The sequence below is a fragment of the Syngnathus scovelli genome, chromosome 13, assembly GCF_024217435.2.
Source record: "Syngnathus scovelli strain Florida chromosome 13, RoL_Ssco_1.2, whole genome shotgun sequence".
Taxonomy (NCBI): Eukaryota; Metazoa; Chordata; class Actinopteri; order Syngnathiformes; family Syngnathidae; genus Syngnathus; species Syngnathus scovelli.
In genome coordinates, this window is record NC_090859.1 from 6,626,257 (window position 1) to 6,643,031 (window position 16,775).

Consider the following 16,775-nt stretch of genomic DNA (forward strand, 5'->3'; position numbering starts at 1 on the left):
AACAGAGCTTAACAATCCTGATTATATTTGTGGTTGAAATATTCAACTAGTTTTTTTTTTTTTAAATAATCCAAGCTCGCCATGAAGGTCGACTGCCATAACCATAAGTAAATATTCCTTATCCTTTAGATAAAAATTTGACAAGGTTATCCTTGTACACCACCTCTTGAGTTCCGTAGAACATGTAGCTTTCGCAAATGTCGCTAACCCGTTCTCCACAGGGATAAAAACACAAATAAAATAGGGCTGTCACTAAGGAATGCTTTTTGAATTGACCCTTATGCACCTGCCCAGTGCTGCAGGTCAGCTACTGGAAGTACAGAGGACTACATTTTCCATTCCAGGTCCCTCCCTTTAAACATTAAAAAAGCCTCCTCTCTCTCCATCTTTAAAACTCAGCTCAAAACACTTTTTTTTTTATTTTTGACTCTTCATGAGCGTCACCATCATTTTAGAACAGTGGTCTCCAACTCTTGGGCCGCGGACTGGTACCGGTCCGTGAATCATTTGGTACCAGGCCGCACAAGAAAGAATAAATAAGGCATGATTTTACACCTAAATTTTCTAAAATTTAGAATTTTATGATGTTTTAATGTTAAATTTTTTTAAACTTTGTTTTTGTCTGTATTTTACTTTATGTGGAGCACTTTGTATGCAGTTATGGTTGTTTTAAAAGTGAAAATCATTGATGGAGAATGGAATGATGAGAAATTATGACTTTTAAATGAATAGCCAAAATGATCTTTCTACTCGTTTGGTTGTAATTCCTGATACACTATATGAAATACAATACATCTTTCTTTTTTTTTTAGCAACTTTGCAGCTGTAACTAATAATTAAAAATAAAGAATGATTAATTTAGTATCTTTTGTGTCTATGTCATCTTTTTTTTTTTTTCTCCAGGGTCGGTCAGGACAAAGGGGACCCAGTGGGCAGCCTGGTCAACCGGTAATCTTGTCTGTCAGATATCTGTTTTTGTTCATTCGCTTTAAATGTCAGAAGTCATAGGAAAAGCTCGTCATTATTCTCATTCAATTGTTGTGCTTGTAAAAACACATTTCAGGGTTTGGCGGGTCACTCTGGACCAGAGGGACCTGAAGGAAAGCCTGGTACACAGGTTCCCATTCTCTGTCATATTTTAATCGCTTGTAAATTATGTGTGTGATTGTGTTGTATAATCTACACCCCTCTGCTCTGTTGGCATTTTTTTAATTTACACACAGCGATGGAATGAACTGTATAATTTCAGATTGGGGGCAGGTTCCGTGGTTTACTTATTCTCTTCTGCTAATTTTTCACGAGATACTACACATTAGTCAATGCAGATGAGGAAAAGTCAGGATATATCTTTAAAGTTTCATCATAACTTTTATGATCCAGGGATGAGTTTTGATGATACACGATTGTTTTACCATAATACGAAAATATAATCACTGATTGTCACAGCATTGATTATGAATGGTTTCATATGACAGCAACATAACCTAAATTTGTACCTAAGATGGACGGACGTGCAGCATGTAGTCATCACTAACCTTTGCGAATGGAGAAAAGTTAAAAGAATATATATATATATGTTTTAGCCTGAGCCAGAGGATTACGGGGGCGGGGGGGTCACTCTCACTCAAATTTTTAAAATAAGCATTTGTATGATCTGTGTCTTGACTGTTGGACTAAAATGGCCCTGAAAAATCTGTCCGGAAACATATTAAGTGTTTGCACTTTCATTAACTAATTAATTCTGCTCCTGGGAAAAACTTATACATTTTTTCTTCTTCATTAGGGTCCCTTAGGTGCTACTGGTCCGATGGGTAACAAAGGGCTCATGGTAAGAGAAGTAACTTGTTTAATGACCACTGTGATTACTTGATAACATCATTTCAGTTCTTTTTGGTGATGCAATTTCAGTGGTTGAAAAGTCATTTTTATGGTTTCCTGAAGTGATGCATTTGGAAGTACATTACAAAGATGTTGCCTGACCCCATTAATTTGCATTATTTAACACCAAAACAGTAAAATAAAAGTAAAAAATAAAACTTGTGCTCTCCAAGTCATTTAAAAAAAATCAATAATCAACTGTGCCTCTCAGTACACTAACACAATTTTTCTTCTTCTTTTTAGGGTCTTCAAGGAATTTCTGGAGAAAGAGGTCCTGATGGACCAATGGGTTCGATGGTATGCCTCATTATACTGTACGTGATGTCTCAAAGCAGATTTCTGAAGAAATTTATTTCAAGCAACATTTAACTTTTTAAATACACTTGGACAGCCAGAGACTAATTAGCTGCAAGTTTACAGGTTTGTCTTAGAATATTTTGATGCAGGATGCTTTTACTTTTAAGGGGCTTCAAGGTTCTCCAGGACCTCAGGGCATGACTGGAGCCCAAGGCGAGAAGGTTAGCCCACAGTCATGCAACAATTATGCTGCAAAGCTTGCATAGAGTATATGATAGAATGTGTCATCTCAGGGTTTCACAGGGAAGCCTGGCATGGAGGGACCACAGGGCCCAGTTGGTATGTATGTAAGTGATTCTTTAACATTAAATTGGAATAGATTTTGTGGCATTAATTAATAATTTTATTCCTCTGTATGTTGCTGCTGTTCATCAGGGTATCCAGGGCACCGTGGGCATGCGCGGTATTCCAGGAGCCATTGGAGAGAGGGTAACTTAATATTCCCTCCGGCCTTCTTTAACAACATAATTTAGAAACACTCATAATTTGGACATTTTGAGTTGCTATTGACAATAGCAAATGTGATGTGAACCTGTGATTTTATCACCGTTAATGCAGAATTAATTTAAGTTACACATAAATTATTCATGTACTCAAACAGTATTGCACGCAAAAAAAAAACCCACATCTGTGTTTTATGCACCAGGGTAAGACCGGATTGCGAGGTTTTCCTGGGCCTGCTGGGAAGCAAGGGCTTCCAGTAAGTATAAAAACAAATATGTTAGATTTGTGTTTTGTTGTTGTTCTTAATATGATTATTTGAGTACTATTTACCTTGTTTAATATGATTATTTGAGTACTATTTACCTTGTTTTCTGAAAACATGAAGAAAAGAGGTGGAATTTGGTCCAAGAGCACTTGCACACGCATATAAAGAGGAGGCGTTTCGGGCACTACTATGAAAATAAATCCTTTATTAAGACACATCACATCAAAAGATATTCTTCTAAAACATATAGCTGTTTGATGTCCTTGTTGTTATCTACATTGAAGCGTGCAATTCTTACAAATGCAGGAATGCATTTGAAAAATATGACGTTGCTGATAATAAGATTGAAATCATAAATACTGGATTGGCATTGAGATAATTGAAAATTGCATTATCTACATAATTGTTTGTTTATTTGCAATGGAAACTAGAAGATCAAGAGGATTTAGAGAATAGAGGCTTCTTGTCTTATGCACACCCTCAATAGAGAAAATTGTAAATTGAAGTAATAACATGTTTCCACATTCTCGGTTCTACTTTTGTTTTTAGGGTCTGCCAGGTTCCCCTGGAGAAAGGGGTCCCCAGGGTCCTCTGGTGAGAATTGATGTTTGGATTACAATATCAATACAAAATACAATATGAACCTTAGATCAATTGAAAATATTCAAAATAACTGCAAGCTGGTGCGAATGAGAGTATGTGTGATTGTGTATATTGCATTAAGCCACTCATAAACCTGATCAGGGTTAGCCAGAAAACGAATGGCTGGCATGTCATTTACTGACAGCAGGGCTGTCAAATTAATTTGTTTCTCGGGCCACATTGTAGTCATAGCTTCTTTCGGAGGGCCGATATGACTGTCAACCCAAATAAATGTATGAGCACCGCAAATTATACACAGTAATAGCTACAAAACAAACTGACAAATAACTCGTTTTCAAATCAGACGAGTAAAAACTGGTCAAATATTAAAAAAATAAAATAAAAAGATTATTAAAAGTGAAGACAATTTGCAATTCTAGTAACGACACACGAATTTGATGCACAATTTGTCTTCGCGGGCCACATAAAATGATGTGGTGGGCCGTATCTGGCCCCCGGTCCTTGAGTTTGACACCTGTGTGGTAAAGGGATATATGCTATCATGAATCAGTATAAAATTGTAGTTGGCCAATGACATTCAAATTGTTCAACATTGGTTCACTGCATTTAAAACTTGCTTCAGGTAAATTTGTTATCTATTTCTATTTCAAGCTGTATTTACATCCTTGTAATTTGAGGGTCCCCCCCCCCCCCCCCCCCCCCCCCCTTAGGGTCGACCTGGAGATGAAGGACCCAAAGGGATTCAGGGTACACCAGTAAGTCACAGTTCTCAAATGTTTACTGAATTTACCTGGACACATTGTGCCACTGGTATACACGTAGTAACACCCCTGCTACAATTTAAAGCACCTCAGTTTCAGCTCTTCCAATTAAATTTATATTTCTATCCCCTGAGAAAGGCCACTTTGGCTGAAGCAGGGATGTTTGCATCATTGAACAACTCTAAAAAAATTGCTGCATGCACAAACTCTTGCAAACCTTGCTGCACAGTGAGATGTAGGCTTACATAGCTTTCTTATTTCCAGGGTGCTCCAGGTCTCCCAGGTGATGCTGGAGCCATTGGAAAACCAGGGCCACGGGGAAGTAATGGGTCTCCTGGACCTCAGGGGCCATCTGGGCCTGCAGGAATCCTTGTGAGTGGGTCAACAGCCATTTTAATGTACAGTATCCTGTATATGTTACTCTTCGTTTCATAAAAATATATTAAACCTATAGTGAGAATATTTGAATCTGTTAAAAAAAAATGTTTATTGGATCATCATAGGGCCTCCAAGGTGCAGCTGGATTAATCGGAGCGGCAGGAGAAAGGGGAGCCAAGGTCACCTACAGTTATGGTGTTTCCATTAAAAAAAACAATTGTATTCTTGCCAGTTAAGGATTTATAGTATTTGCATGCTAGTGTTGGACTATTAAAAGTTGGTCTATGTTACCTTTAGGGTTTACCTGGCTTAGCCGGTGATGACGGCCCTACTGGACTTGATGGACAACAGGTTGGTTTTATATAAGGTCATAAATATTTTAAATCAATCAATTGGACATTTATCCTCCTTTTACATATTTCAGGTTGTTTTTTGTCATTCTGAATTTTGACCCTGTCAATTATTTTTGTAATCTGTTACTAAATATATTAAATATGAAAATAAGTGCTGAAAACATGCAAAGACTGCGAACCATTTTGTAATATACTATTTAGTTATTTTTTGTTTTTGTTTCACTTCTATAAATATAATTTTGTGATTGTTATTATGTTTTCTATTGTGTTTGTAATGCGCAATAGTTTAAAACAACACTGCATCATGTTCAGAATCATGTGTTGGTGTATACATCACTTGTTTGTATACTTTGAACTATTATTTTTTCACTTATCAGGGTCTACCAGGTAATACAGGAGATGAAGGACCACCTGGATGGAAAGGAGACCCGGTCAGTCAGTTGAAGATTCATTGCAAAGCCTTTTATCATTGTTTGATCAAAACCATCATATGTAAGCATTTAAATGCATTTCTGATTACTATTGTTCATCTATCCTTGTCATCGTCAATACTGCTGCATCCAATGGAAAGATGACAGAAAGATAAAAACAGTCATTCTGCGCTTTGCTGTGTTGATGGCCTAATCATTAGGCCCTAATCCATATCTTGCCTTGCTATACTGCTGGAAAAAAGGCAAAGTCAACATAATTCCACCTTTTTTTGCTTATTTCTAACAGGGGGACCCTGGGCCTCAAGGAAAACCCGGTCCTCCAGGACTAGCGGGAGAGAGAGGACTTGAGGGCACAAAGGGACTACAGGGTCCACCAGGACCCATCGGAAAAGAGGTTGGTGCATTGATTTTCTGTTTGAATGAAGATCATCCTACTTTCAAGTTCTGAAGACTCATACAAATGCCTATTAAAGAGTTATGTTTACTCCTCCATGGTAGGGGGATGTCGGCCATCCTGGTGAAGCAGGAGATCCTGGATTCAAAGGAGAGAAGGTCACTTTTTCTAATAGCCTTAAAATATGTGACAAAGTTAAATGGCACTCGATTATATGCTTCCAATTGTTTAAACTGTTTGTTGGCGGCAGGGTGAGGTGGGACCTCAAGGCTTTTCTGGTCCTGTGGGCACTTGGGGAGAACTTGGAGAAAATGGTCTAAGAGGCCCAAAGGGGGAGAAGGGCAATGTTGGATTAAGGGTGAGCCATTATTTTTTTTAACATGTATTTTTGGGTAAAATTAGTAATTGTCAGCCACTGCAACACAGAAGGTGGTTATTATTTTACTGGTTGTTTTATCACAAACAAAATATTAAGGTTGCATTACCTGACTTGTTTCGGCAAGTACTTCCGCCTTCATCATATGCAACCTAAATATTTTGTTTGTGATAAAAGAACCAGTAAAACAATTGACAATTGAAAACAAAATGAACATAGTACAACTACAGAACGTAGTTTTATACAACTCATGTTTTGTGTACTTAAATTTCAACACACATTTTATGGTTTACTGGATATGCATTTACAGTACCATGAACAATGGCATGATTCAAATTGCGATGCGTGGTGGTAATCGACAATGAATAGAGCCTTTGCGATAAATATTCAAACTTGTTTTCAGAATTTTAGTTCAATCTAAGAAAACATTTTTAATGGTGGGGTGCGGTCCTTGCATCTCACCTTGAGTCTTTGAAGATTTACTGTTTTGTATTGGGAACAAATGCTAAATTTTATGTCTCTGTTTTGTAATGACTAGGGTGAACCAGGTCTAGCTGGAGAAGTGGGCCCTGCGGGTATTTTAGGGTTACAGGTGAGTCCATATTTGTTGCTTACCATGGCTATGAATTAATCATGCCAAGAGTAAAATGTATTCAATCAATATAGGATATGTCATCCCATTCAATTTTCAAATTTTGAATTTTTCAATACTTCTCTGGTGTGTTTGTTTGACTCTAAGGGAAGTGCAGGAACTCCTGGATCCCCCGGGCCAAAGGGACTTCAAGGACAAAAGGTTATATTTTATTATGTGGGTCACTCCAGAATTGGACAACATTTTCTAGTATATGACATGACAAAATGTGTTTAGAACCTTTTTTTTTCTTAACAAAAAAGAGGTTTGATCCTAGTTTGTCCCTCAATTCTGGAATGCATCCCATGCACTACTCAGTTGCAGAACTTTAAATGACTTTTATTTACCTTCCCAGGGAGAGTGTGGTAATACTGGAACACCAGGACCTAAAGGCTCAAGAGGCCCTTTGGTAAAGTTTTATTCATATCAAACATTTTTTTTCCACGCGCACAGGATATATTTGTGAATGTGTTTGCTGTGCTTGTGTTATATCTTATTTGAAGGGGAAAACTGGAGTGCGGGGCATCAGAGGAGACATTGGAAAACTGGGACCATATGTAAGTTCAAAATGAAAAAAAAAAAAAATTCTAAACAGATTTGTTACCAAATGTCCCAACATCTGTGTAGATTTACCAAAAATAAACAAAAATAACACCAACCTACAAGACACCATCTTATATTACTACATAAGTCTTTCAAGATTCTCTTCTGTAACATAAACAGGGTCAACAAGGAAAGGATGGCCCTCAAGGTGACCTAGGACCTAAAGGTGAACCGGGGCAACCGGGAACGAAAGGAGAACCTGGAGCCCCAGGCCCGCCAGGGCAGCAGGTTATTCTACAAATAAAACAATGGCTACATTTACCCAGTCCGTGTCATATGGAGCTGCAATATTCCTAATTAATTCTGAATCGATTACATGATGTTCTTCACCAAAATGAATACATTTGACCAAGTCGGTTTTGATTGATTTTGCAGGGAGAAGAAGGCTTACCAGGAATACAAGGTCCTTCTGCTCTTCCCGGCTTAGAGGTAAATGCAAATTTGCTAAATATTTTACAAAGGTTTACATTCAGAGGGCACATGGATTCGTTGTTTTTCCATGACCACTTTCAGTTTGGACTTTGTTTTTTGTCTGTCCAATAGGGAGCTCCTGGAGAGATGGGACCACAGGGCCCTCCCGGTCGCATTGGGAAAACTGTACGATTTTCAGTGTCTTTAACTAAGATTGTTGTCACGTTTTCATCATTTTTGCAAGCAGTAAATATTACTTTGCAGGGAGGGCAAGGAAGACAAGGACCTGAGGGCAAACAGGGCATGAAAGGTGAAAAGGTAATACTAATATGGTCTTTGTATTATTTACCCTTATATATTTGTTTTGGAGTATAAAAGTGTCCTTTCACATCAAAATACATTCTGAATATTTGCATCAGTGTGCAAAAGATTAAGTGACAAAGTGAATAAACAAATGAATAGATAAATAAATCATCGTAACCAATGCTGCATATTTGTATTCTGTTCAAATTTTGTCCATGTAGCCAAAGAATTATGATGACCAGCGATCTGTCCGGGTTCACTCAAGCAGCTGGGATAGGACTTTTCCATGACCCAAAAATTTGTGTTCCCATTAGCTATTGAGAGGAAGCCACAGACTGGTGATCTAAAAAATATATAGGTTGTATTGTAATCCAAATTTGATGCTGTTTCTATATCTGCTGGTCCGATATTGTACTAATTAAACCTTTTAAAATTCTTCACCAAAACTCTCCCAAAGTTTTTCTCCGGTCCTGCAACTTGATATGCGGTTGTTCTGATTTTGGTGTATCAAAAAATTATAATACATTTCCATGTTCCCCTGCTATGTGCTTAAGTCCTAGTCATTGCTATTTTACTCTTACAGGGAGAGGACGGCAAGAGTGGTTCACCAGGAAAGATCGGTCGTATTGGGCGGAGGGTAAAACCTTATCTTAATTTTTGTCTTTGTTGCCATGTAATGAGACTAAATACTTCAGGGATCTATTTCTGCAGTACACCTATATTTAAGAGCAAGAAGATAAATGTGAACATATGTTTTGTTTATTATTCATGCAAAATGCAGGTTGACTGCCCCTTTGTCATCAAGGCTCATCAAAATAGTTTTCACCTCTTTCTTTATTTCAAAACATGACAAACCTGGCTGCAGGGAAAACGAGGAAAAGCTGGAATCCGTGGAACCAGAGGCATCAGAGGTCCAAAAGTAGGTTATCTGGAAACAGCACCACATATTCTGTGCATATTTTATTAAAACTTCAACCACGCTCTTAGAATACATTTTGTTTCATGTTGCAGGGTGATAAAGGGGAAACGGGACTAGCAGGACAACTTGGCTGGCCTGGAACCATCGTGAGTGGCGTTTGTTTGTTTGTTTGTTTGTTTGTTTGTTTGTTTGTTTGTTTGTTTGTTTGTTTGTTTGTTTGTTTGTTTGTTTGTTTGTTTGTATTTGTGTTGTGGTGCTGAGAAGTGATTTTGCTTTAATACGGTTAATTACACAATGATTAGGAAGTAAGTATACTGTGACCTTTATCGTCGAATTATGAAAAAATGTAATAATCACAAGTGATGTGCTTTTTCGTATGTCCAAGGGTAACCCTGGTTTACGTGGAGAGAAGGGTGATCGAGGTGTTAAAGGAGGAAAGGGTGAAAAAGGTGACGTGGGGCTATCGGGAATAGCTGGATTTGATGGCACTAAGGTAAGCTTTGGATGATTATTTATTTTGGGGGGCTTACAAGTGGCCAAAACTGTCATTTTTTGTGCAGGGGATCCGTGGACCTGTTGGGTTGCCGGGTGGAGTTGGTCAACAGGGAGAAAAGGTAAAGCTGAAGGAAAAGCAACTTACATTTGTTGTTTGTGATTATTTAAAAACAATTATTTTACATTATCCACTGATAAATGTCCCTGTTGGTCTGGTTAGGGCTTGTGTATTCACATGTTTTGGCAAAAAAGGATTCACATTAATTTAATAAAAGTTTCTCCCTGCTCTGTCTTCCACAGGGAATTATTGGTCCACCAGGACCAAGAGGCACATCAGGCTTGCCTGGCTTGCCTGTAAGTTATGTTGTTAATTTACTCTTGTGATATATTTCATGCAACATCATGGCCGTATCTTGTTTATGCTACTTGTATTCGCCAGTGATTTTCTAATCATTATTGCGTTCAATTCCTATTTACATTTTGAGCCATCTGTCATATTGTTGTACTATATTAAGTGCTTAATAGCAGAAAGATTATGCAATGATTTTCATCCATGTCCATGTTCTTCTGGGTGTTACAGGGCACATCTGGATTAAAGGTAGGAGAGATACATTGGCTTATAGTTCAATAAATTAATATATTTTATTTTGAGTCATTGTTTGGTATTTGTGTGCTTATACGCATGTTTTGATCATTGTTTTTTCTTCTCTTTGCAGGGTATGAAAGGCTACCCGGGTTTGCCTGGTCTGTCTGGCAGAAGAGGTAGCCCTGTAAGTTCAAAATATACGCTACTGCAGCTCAATTCTGATTTTCATCATCTTCCTGATTTTCTTAAGACAGTCTGACTGGCTCAATTCCGATAAGTATCCAATACAGTAATCCCTCGCTACTTTGAGGTTCACCTCTCGTGGCCTCGGTGCATGGCGGATTTTTATGAAAACAAATATTGCGGATATATTCGGTGCATCGCAACCTTCTGCATGTCACTTGGAGCGCGGGGCTTTGTCTGCCGATATGATTTTACAGCACATTATTGGCCGGTACGAGACCAATGGGATCATGTTGATCTGTATCCTTGCCAATGATTGGCTTAAACCTGTAGAGGCAAGCGAACGAGCCGGTCAGGGAGCTTGCATCGTGCCTCGTCGAAGCAGAAGGGCATAGCAAGCTTTTTAAAGCTATTTAAAAAGTATTTAAAGATACAATAAAGTGTTTAAAAGTATAATAGAATGTTTAAAAATAAAATTATAAAAGTCTTGTGCGGATCCCCTCGCGCTAGGCTGCAGGGATACGTCAGCCGGTCAGCACGGCAAGAGCATGCAGAGCTGTGACACCTTTACATTTAAAAATATTTTAAAAAGTGTTTAAAATACAATAACGTATTTGAAAATACAATAGAGTGTATGAAATTAAAATTAGAAAAGTCTTAAGCGGATGCCCTCGGCTGGGAGCGTCAGCCGGCCTGCACGCAAGAGCAGACAGGAGCCAGACACGTTTGCGCTTCAAAAAAGGTTCATAAAAGTCTTGTGTGGATATTTAGTTTAGTTTAGTTTATTTCGATCAGCAAAATATATACATCATATTCAGTACGAAACTATCCACAGAAGGCGAATAAAAAAACAACAATAACACAGAGACAAAACAAAACAAAATGAAAAAAGCCCTAAGGCTCAAAGTTCAGAAAGCTGACCGAAAGGGTTAAGGCTGAAGCTAAATAGCTTGTAAATGCCCTAACCTGTTTGCCTTTAAGTCTTACATGTAGGCATATGCAGTACACATGCATACATTTAAATACACAAATGTATATATTTACAACACTTAGTGTTCATACATATACATACATGCCCATATACACGCCACCTACCACCTATACATTTAAATACACGTACACAAATAGAAATACAAAATGTCCCATAGGTCCTGATTTACCTCCCATCAGATTTGTACTTCTCCAGAATACAGTTTTTGTACTTTTTTTTTTTTTAAACTGGACAAGATTTTTGCATTCCTCGATCTCTTCCAGCAATTTGTTCCACAGTTTCACACCACAGACAGACAGACGCATGCTCTTCAAAGTGCTACGAGCAATCGGTTGTTTGAGGTTCAATCTGCCTCTCAGCTCATATCCCCCTTCTCGCTCACTGAACAATCTTTGAATATTTCCAGGGAGTGAATTTTGACGTGCTTTAAAGAAAAATTGAGCAGTTTTTAATTCTACCAGATTCCAAAATTTGAATGACTGTATTTGTAACAGTGCATTTGTGTGTTCAAAATATCCTACCTTATTTATAAGGTTATTTATAACCAGCTCAGCGGCCTAGTGGTAGAGTGTCCGCCCTGAGACTGGAAGGTTGTGGGTTCAAACCCTGGCCAGGTCATACCAAAGTCTATAAAAATGGGACCCATTGCCTCCCTGCTTGGCACTCAGCATTAAGGGTTGGAATTAGGGGGTTAGATCACCAAATGACTCCCGAGCGCGGCACTGCTGCTCCTCACTGCTCCCCTCTCCCCCAGGGGATGGAGCAAAATCACACGGGGATGGGTTAAATGCAGAGGACAAATTTCACCACACCCAGATGTGTGTGTGACGATCATTGGGACTTTAACTTTTTTATTTACTATCCGTATTGCTCCATATTCCATATTATCCATATATCCATATTGTAACAATATATATACTTTTATGTATTTGCTTATTTATTTATTCATTCATTCATCTATTTATTTATTTATTTATTTAAATAAGAATGTTTCTGAAAGCCAGTTTTACAAAAGCATTAAAATTACAAAAAAGCATTTAAAAGTACAATGCAGTGTTTAAAAATACTAAAAGGTGTATAAAATGGATGTTGTAACAGTATATTTTCTCTACATCGCGGATTTTCATCTATCGCGGATGGTCTTGGAACCAATTATCGGCGGTAAACAAGGGATTACTGTATTTACAATGCGAGACTATACACTTCGAGTGATGTCACTAATTTCACACTCCAGAGAGACTATGGTCGCATTTAATGTTTTTGTCATCCTTATGTCTAGGGTCTTCCTGGCCTTCCTGGAGCTCCTGGACCATCTATAAACATAACTTTGAGAGAACTCAAGGTTGGTACAACATACGAACAAAAGTTGTGTTTATTTGAAAATGATTAGATGCATACCTTTTTCTCTTTCTGTTTAGGAACTAACGTATGTCTCTGACAAGCCCAATTACTCTTTAATCCAAGCTCTTCTGGAGTCTCTAGAGCAGGAGCTTCGACTATTGATTGATCCTCCTGATGGCACCAAAGAACATCCCGCCACCACATGTCTGGAACTTTGGCTCTGCCATCCAGAATATGCTAATGGTCAGTTAGCCAATACTCAAAATGCATTGTAAACACATTTTGAACTGCTACTAACTTTTCTTCCTCTAAAATTCTATTATATACTGTATTAAATGATATTGATGTATTACACAAATTCCAACAGTAACAAGTTTCCAGGTTTTAAAGAACTATCAGTGTGAATATGTTTCCAAGCGCAGACCTGAATATTGAAGTCTTACTGTGTGTTCTCTTTAGGAACATATTACATCGACCCAAACCAAGGCAGCTCTGCTGATGCTCTGCCAGCCTATTGCAGCTTCTCTAGCTCAGCTATACAAACATGCCTTCATCCTCAAGATTCTCAGGTCCAAAACTCAAGAACATAAAACTTATCGAGTCACGTTAATGAGCATTTTTATGTCAATCATTGTTGATTTATTAGTCGCCATACCCATGAATTCCCAATAATGAATCCACTGAATGGAATAATAGACCGTAACATTGCACAAAATGGCATTTTTAATCAACACCCTCTCTTTTTCTATTTTATTATTCCTTCCTTGTTAATGGCGCTAAATAGAGCATGTTACAAATTACCCAAAGGGAGTTCTCATTTCTGTAATTTGAGACTTGCTACTGACTAATAAAAGATGCAATAGTTGTACATAACTAATCTGCACAGGATACAAATGGGTAATTATGTCTTTGGCTGCAGTTGCCAATGAAAGCCTGGATGGAGGAATCTTCTGCAGAGGGCTCCTTTCAGTGGCTCAGTAGGCTGGAACAAGGATTTCAGGTATGCAAAACCTAAATATTTAAATTGACAACATGTGCATGTTGTGACTGCTTTGTATAAGATATTAAATTGAATTAGTTATCTAATACCATGTTTAGCCAGTCATACCTAAGAATCTTTGTTTTGCTACTGCTATTTTTTCTTTGGTTTTGTCATAAGATTTAACAATATGTCTCCTTTGATAAGTTTATCTACCCAGGTGCCAACTTGGTTCAGATGCGTTTTTTGAGATTGCACAGTAGCACAGCCACGCAGAAAATGACCTACTTCTGCCAGCCAGGACATAAATTGGGCCCGTCTGAAAGTGACATCAAATTCCTCACTGACACAAGAACGCAAAGTTTCCTTGGAGCAATTCAAGATTGTGTGGTATGTAAAATATTTCAGTTTTCTATAATACTAATTTGCAGCCAGCTGTAATGGTACCAATTTAGTAGCCTACAGATTTCATTTTGGTTTCAACCTAGTAGTGAAACATGGTTAAAGTTTGGTCTGGTTTTTAATTGTTGTGTTTCTGTTGTTTTAGTACTATTAAATGATTATGATTTTTGTTTTAAAATGACAGGAGAGTAAATTCTATATCATTTTCTTTCCATATTATCAGCCTGGAGAGAAGATGGTGTCAGGACCCCAGGAGTCAGTGTTTGAGTTTGAGGACCTCCACCTACTTCCTGTGAGAGATGTGGCACTATTGGGTGGTAGAAACTTTACACATCAATTTGGCTTCAGTGTTGGACCCATTTGTTTCAGTTAGAATAACTTGTCGGCTGAAGACTTTCAGGTCATGGATGCAAACACAGATGCCCCTTTTTTTGTCTTGGGGGATATCATTTGATGCTAAATGACTGCTGTGTGCTCAGGCTGACAAAAAAAGTACATTGTTTACAGATGCTTACATGATGTAAATAGGGCTCTGATTACAGACATTGTGTAAATAATAATTATCAACTTCCACATAGTGCCTTGCTGGAAAATAGTCACTGGTGAACTTTTCTGTCTCTTTTCAAGGTGCTGATAAAAGTTTATTTATGAGTTCCACATGCATTTAATCCATCTAAAACCTTATGTGGAACAATTTGGTGCTGTCTTTTGTCAGGCATACAATGAATTGTTTCATGTGTTTTAAGTTTTCATTTAAATATTTCTCAGGTTGGGTTTTGGGATTTTGTACGCCTGGGCGCTGAATCCACTTTTGTTCCCACATCACACCATATTTTAACTTAAATGGGATCATTATGAGAGAAGTGACATTCAGGTGGCCATTGTCGCAGAACAAATCTAAGTAACCATAAGTGGGAAACTTTACAAAGGTTTATTACCTCATAATAGCTTCCCTATTTTCTTTTGGTTTGTTGGTGGTTTAGTAAATAAGTTTTGATTGGCCTTATTCCAGACCTCAAAAATCAATGATCATATCAAAATATGTGGTGCTGTGCCAAATAATGTGTTTTTATCTGCTTGCTCAGTAAATAAAGCCAGCGTGAACATTCTGTTTTGCTAAGACCATTACTTAGTCGTGTGTGTGTGTGTGTGTGTGTGTGTGTGTGTGTGTGTGTGTGTGTGTGTGTGTGTGTGTGTCAAGTGGACCTCACTCGAGAGGTTAAACTGCAGTTCCCCCACTTGATAAGGAGGCTTGCTTTGAAGATTCGAATAGAATTCACTCAAATGTACAAGAGTCGGACTTCTTTTCTTTCTTTCTTTTATTTTCCAGAGTTGTCCAAACCACATAGGTGAAAAACCTTTAAACACAACCAGAAATAGGTGGTCAAAATATAACCCTAAATCAAATACTTCAATATAAGTAGAAAGTACCCATATTTAAAGTACCCAAAATAAATGAAATACATACATTATATGTACAAATACATTTTTAAAGGTCTTTTCCCAAACAAAGCAGTTTTAACCCCTGTATATAGACACATACAAATGGATTACTTCTAGCTCAAATACCTTTTAAACGCACCACGTTATTAACTGTATTTTCACCCGAATAATATTAAGTTAGTCTTGAAGTTTTCACATGATTAATCACAAACACATTTTAACTCAGTCATCACATTATTAGTCCATTTCTCTGCAAAACATGCGAATGTCCAAAAGCTCATCGGCTCCTTCTTCTGTCTTTACAAGCCTTTGTCCTGCAGTCTCTTTTCCTCACATCCAGCTTTTCCCTTTGTTACACCTACTGCTTGCTCCTCAATGTCCTGTATGTGAGTGCCTCAAAACCACACTGATTTTTCCAACATCTCCACCTGGTGCACTTAATCAGCTGCCTCCAGGTAGGAAGACACACCCTAACCTGAGGCAGCTCAGCCAGAGAGGGGTGCGGCCTGCAGCTCAACTCAACAGTGTGTGTGTGTGTGTGTGTGTGTGTGTGTGTGTGTGTGTGTGTGTGTGTGTGTGTGTGTGTGTGTGTGTGTGTGTGTGTGTGTGTGTGTGTGTGTGTGTGTGTGTGCATGCGTGCTTGCGTGCGTGCGTGCGTGTGTGCGTGCGTGTGAGTGTGCGTGTCCATCCATTTTCTATAATGCTTGTCCGCTCGGGGGTCGCGGTCGTGCTGGAGCCTATTCCAGCAGTAGTCAGGCAGTAGGCGGGGGATGGACGCCCTGAACCGGTTGCCAGCTAAAGGGAAATGTGCTTTTGGGAGTTTGCAAACATATTTTTTAAGGTTGTGTTAAACTTATAATCATATTAATATCTAGTATTAGAGTGCACGTGTGGATTGGTGGGGGGCGAAGAATGTGCAGGCAAACTGCATGAACTTGTTTTCTTGGAAGTGTTGTGTATAGGCCCAGACAGGGAGTACCGGTACGAGAGAACACCTCAAGGTCGGGAATGAGAACAACAGCACGTCTATGTGTCTTGGACTTCGCGGGAAATTCCAACCACCTGACCTACGCGATAGCACCGACACGGGAAGGAGATGGCCATCCACCAATCATCTCACAATATTTTGCATGCTTTAATATTCATATTGTGTTTCTTTAAAACTGGGCAACCCGGAAGAATGTGTCGTCTTTTGGCGGTCACAAAAACGCACGAGTTTTAGTGTGAGGGACCCGGGACCCAGGCCTG

At 38.5% G+C, this 16,775-nt stretch overlaps 1 protein-coding gene across 3 annotated transcripts in view; it reads left to right on the plus strand.

Moving 5' to 3' along the window:
• Positions 1 to 15,193, plus strand: part of si:ch211-196i2.1 (collagen alpha-1(III) chain) — a 38,768-nt gene extending 23,575 nt beyond the window's left edge. For 2 of the 3 annotated variants that reach the window (XM_049737159.2, XM_049737160.2), the window contains 39 exons: positions 904 to 948; positions 1,064 to 1,117; positions 1,784 to 1,828; positions 2,122 to 2,175; positions 2,343 to 2,396; positions 2,469 to 2,522; positions 2,611 to 2,664; positions 2,882 to 2,935; positions 3,494 to 3,538; positions 4,258 to 4,302; positions 4,573 to 4,680; positions 4,812 to 4,865; positions 4,984 to 5,037; positions 5,417 to 5,470; positions 5,757 to 5,864; positions 5,969 to 6,022; positions 6,115 to 6,222; positions 6,779 to 6,832; positions 6,980 to 7,033; positions 7,227 to 7,280; positions 7,375 to 7,428; positions 7,595 to 7,702; positions 7,850 to 7,903; positions 8,018 to 8,071; positions 8,150 to 8,203; positions 8,772 to 8,825; positions 9,054 to 9,107; positions 9,200 to 9,253; positions 9,493 to 9,600; positions 9,668 to 9,721; positions 9,903 to 9,956; positions 10,183 to 10,200; positions 10,319 to 10,372; positions 12,642 to 12,704; positions 12,781 to 12,946; positions 13,163 to 13,272; positions 13,623 to 13,703; positions 13,890 to 14,072; positions 14,308 to 15,193. In XM_049737159.2, the coding sequence (XP_049593116.1) occupies positions 904 to 948; positions 1,064 to 1,117; positions 1,784 to 1,828; positions 2,122 to 2,175; positions 2,343 to 2,396; positions 2,469 to 2,522; positions 2,611 to 2,664; positions 2,882 to 2,935; positions 3,494 to 3,538; positions 4,258 to 4,302; positions 4,573 to 4,680; positions 4,812 to 4,865; positions 4,984 to 5,037; positions 5,417 to 5,470; positions 5,757 to 5,864; positions 5,969 to 6,022; positions 6,115 to 6,222; positions 6,779 to 6,832; positions 6,980 to 7,033; positions 7,227 to 7,280; positions 7,375 to 7,428; positions 7,595 to 7,702; positions 7,850 to 7,903; positions 8,018 to 8,071; positions 8,150 to 8,203; positions 8,772 to 8,825; positions 9,054 to 9,107; positions 9,200 to 9,253; positions 9,493 to 9,600; positions 9,668 to 9,721; positions 9,903 to 9,956; positions 10,183 to 10,200; positions 10,319 to 10,372; positions 12,642 to 12,704; positions 12,781 to 12,946; positions 13,163 to 13,272; positions 13,623 to 13,703; positions 13,890 to 14,072; positions 14,308 to 14,457 (2,733 nt within the window). In that variant the 3' untranslated portion in view covers positions 14,458 to 15,193. Of the gene's footprint in view, positions 1 to 903; positions 949 to 1,063; positions 1,118 to 1,783; positions 1,829 to 2,121; positions 2,176 to 2,342; positions 2,397 to 2,468; positions 2,523 to 2,610; positions 2,665 to 2,881; positions 2,936 to 3,493; positions 3,539 to 4,257; positions 4,303 to 4,572; positions 4,681 to 4,811; positions 4,866 to 4,983; positions 5,038 to 5,416; positions 5,471 to 5,756; positions 5,865 to 5,968; positions 6,023 to 6,114; positions 6,223 to 6,778; positions 6,833 to 6,979; positions 7,034 to 7,226; positions 7,281 to 7,374; positions 7,429 to 7,594; positions 7,703 to 7,849; positions 7,904 to 8,017; positions 8,072 to 8,149; positions 8,204 to 8,771; positions 8,826 to 9,053; positions 9,108 to 9,199; positions 9,254 to 9,492; positions 9,601 to 9,667; positions 9,722 to 9,902; positions 9,957 to 10,182; positions 10,201 to 10,318; positions 10,373 to 12,641; positions 12,705 to 12,752; positions 12,947 to 13,162; positions 13,273 to 13,622; positions 13,704 to 13,889; positions 14,073 to 14,307 lie in introns of those variants that run through there. The other variant, XM_068652730.1, reaches the window with a different exon arrangement.
• Positions 15,194 to 16,775: the final 1,582 nt, after the last annotated feature.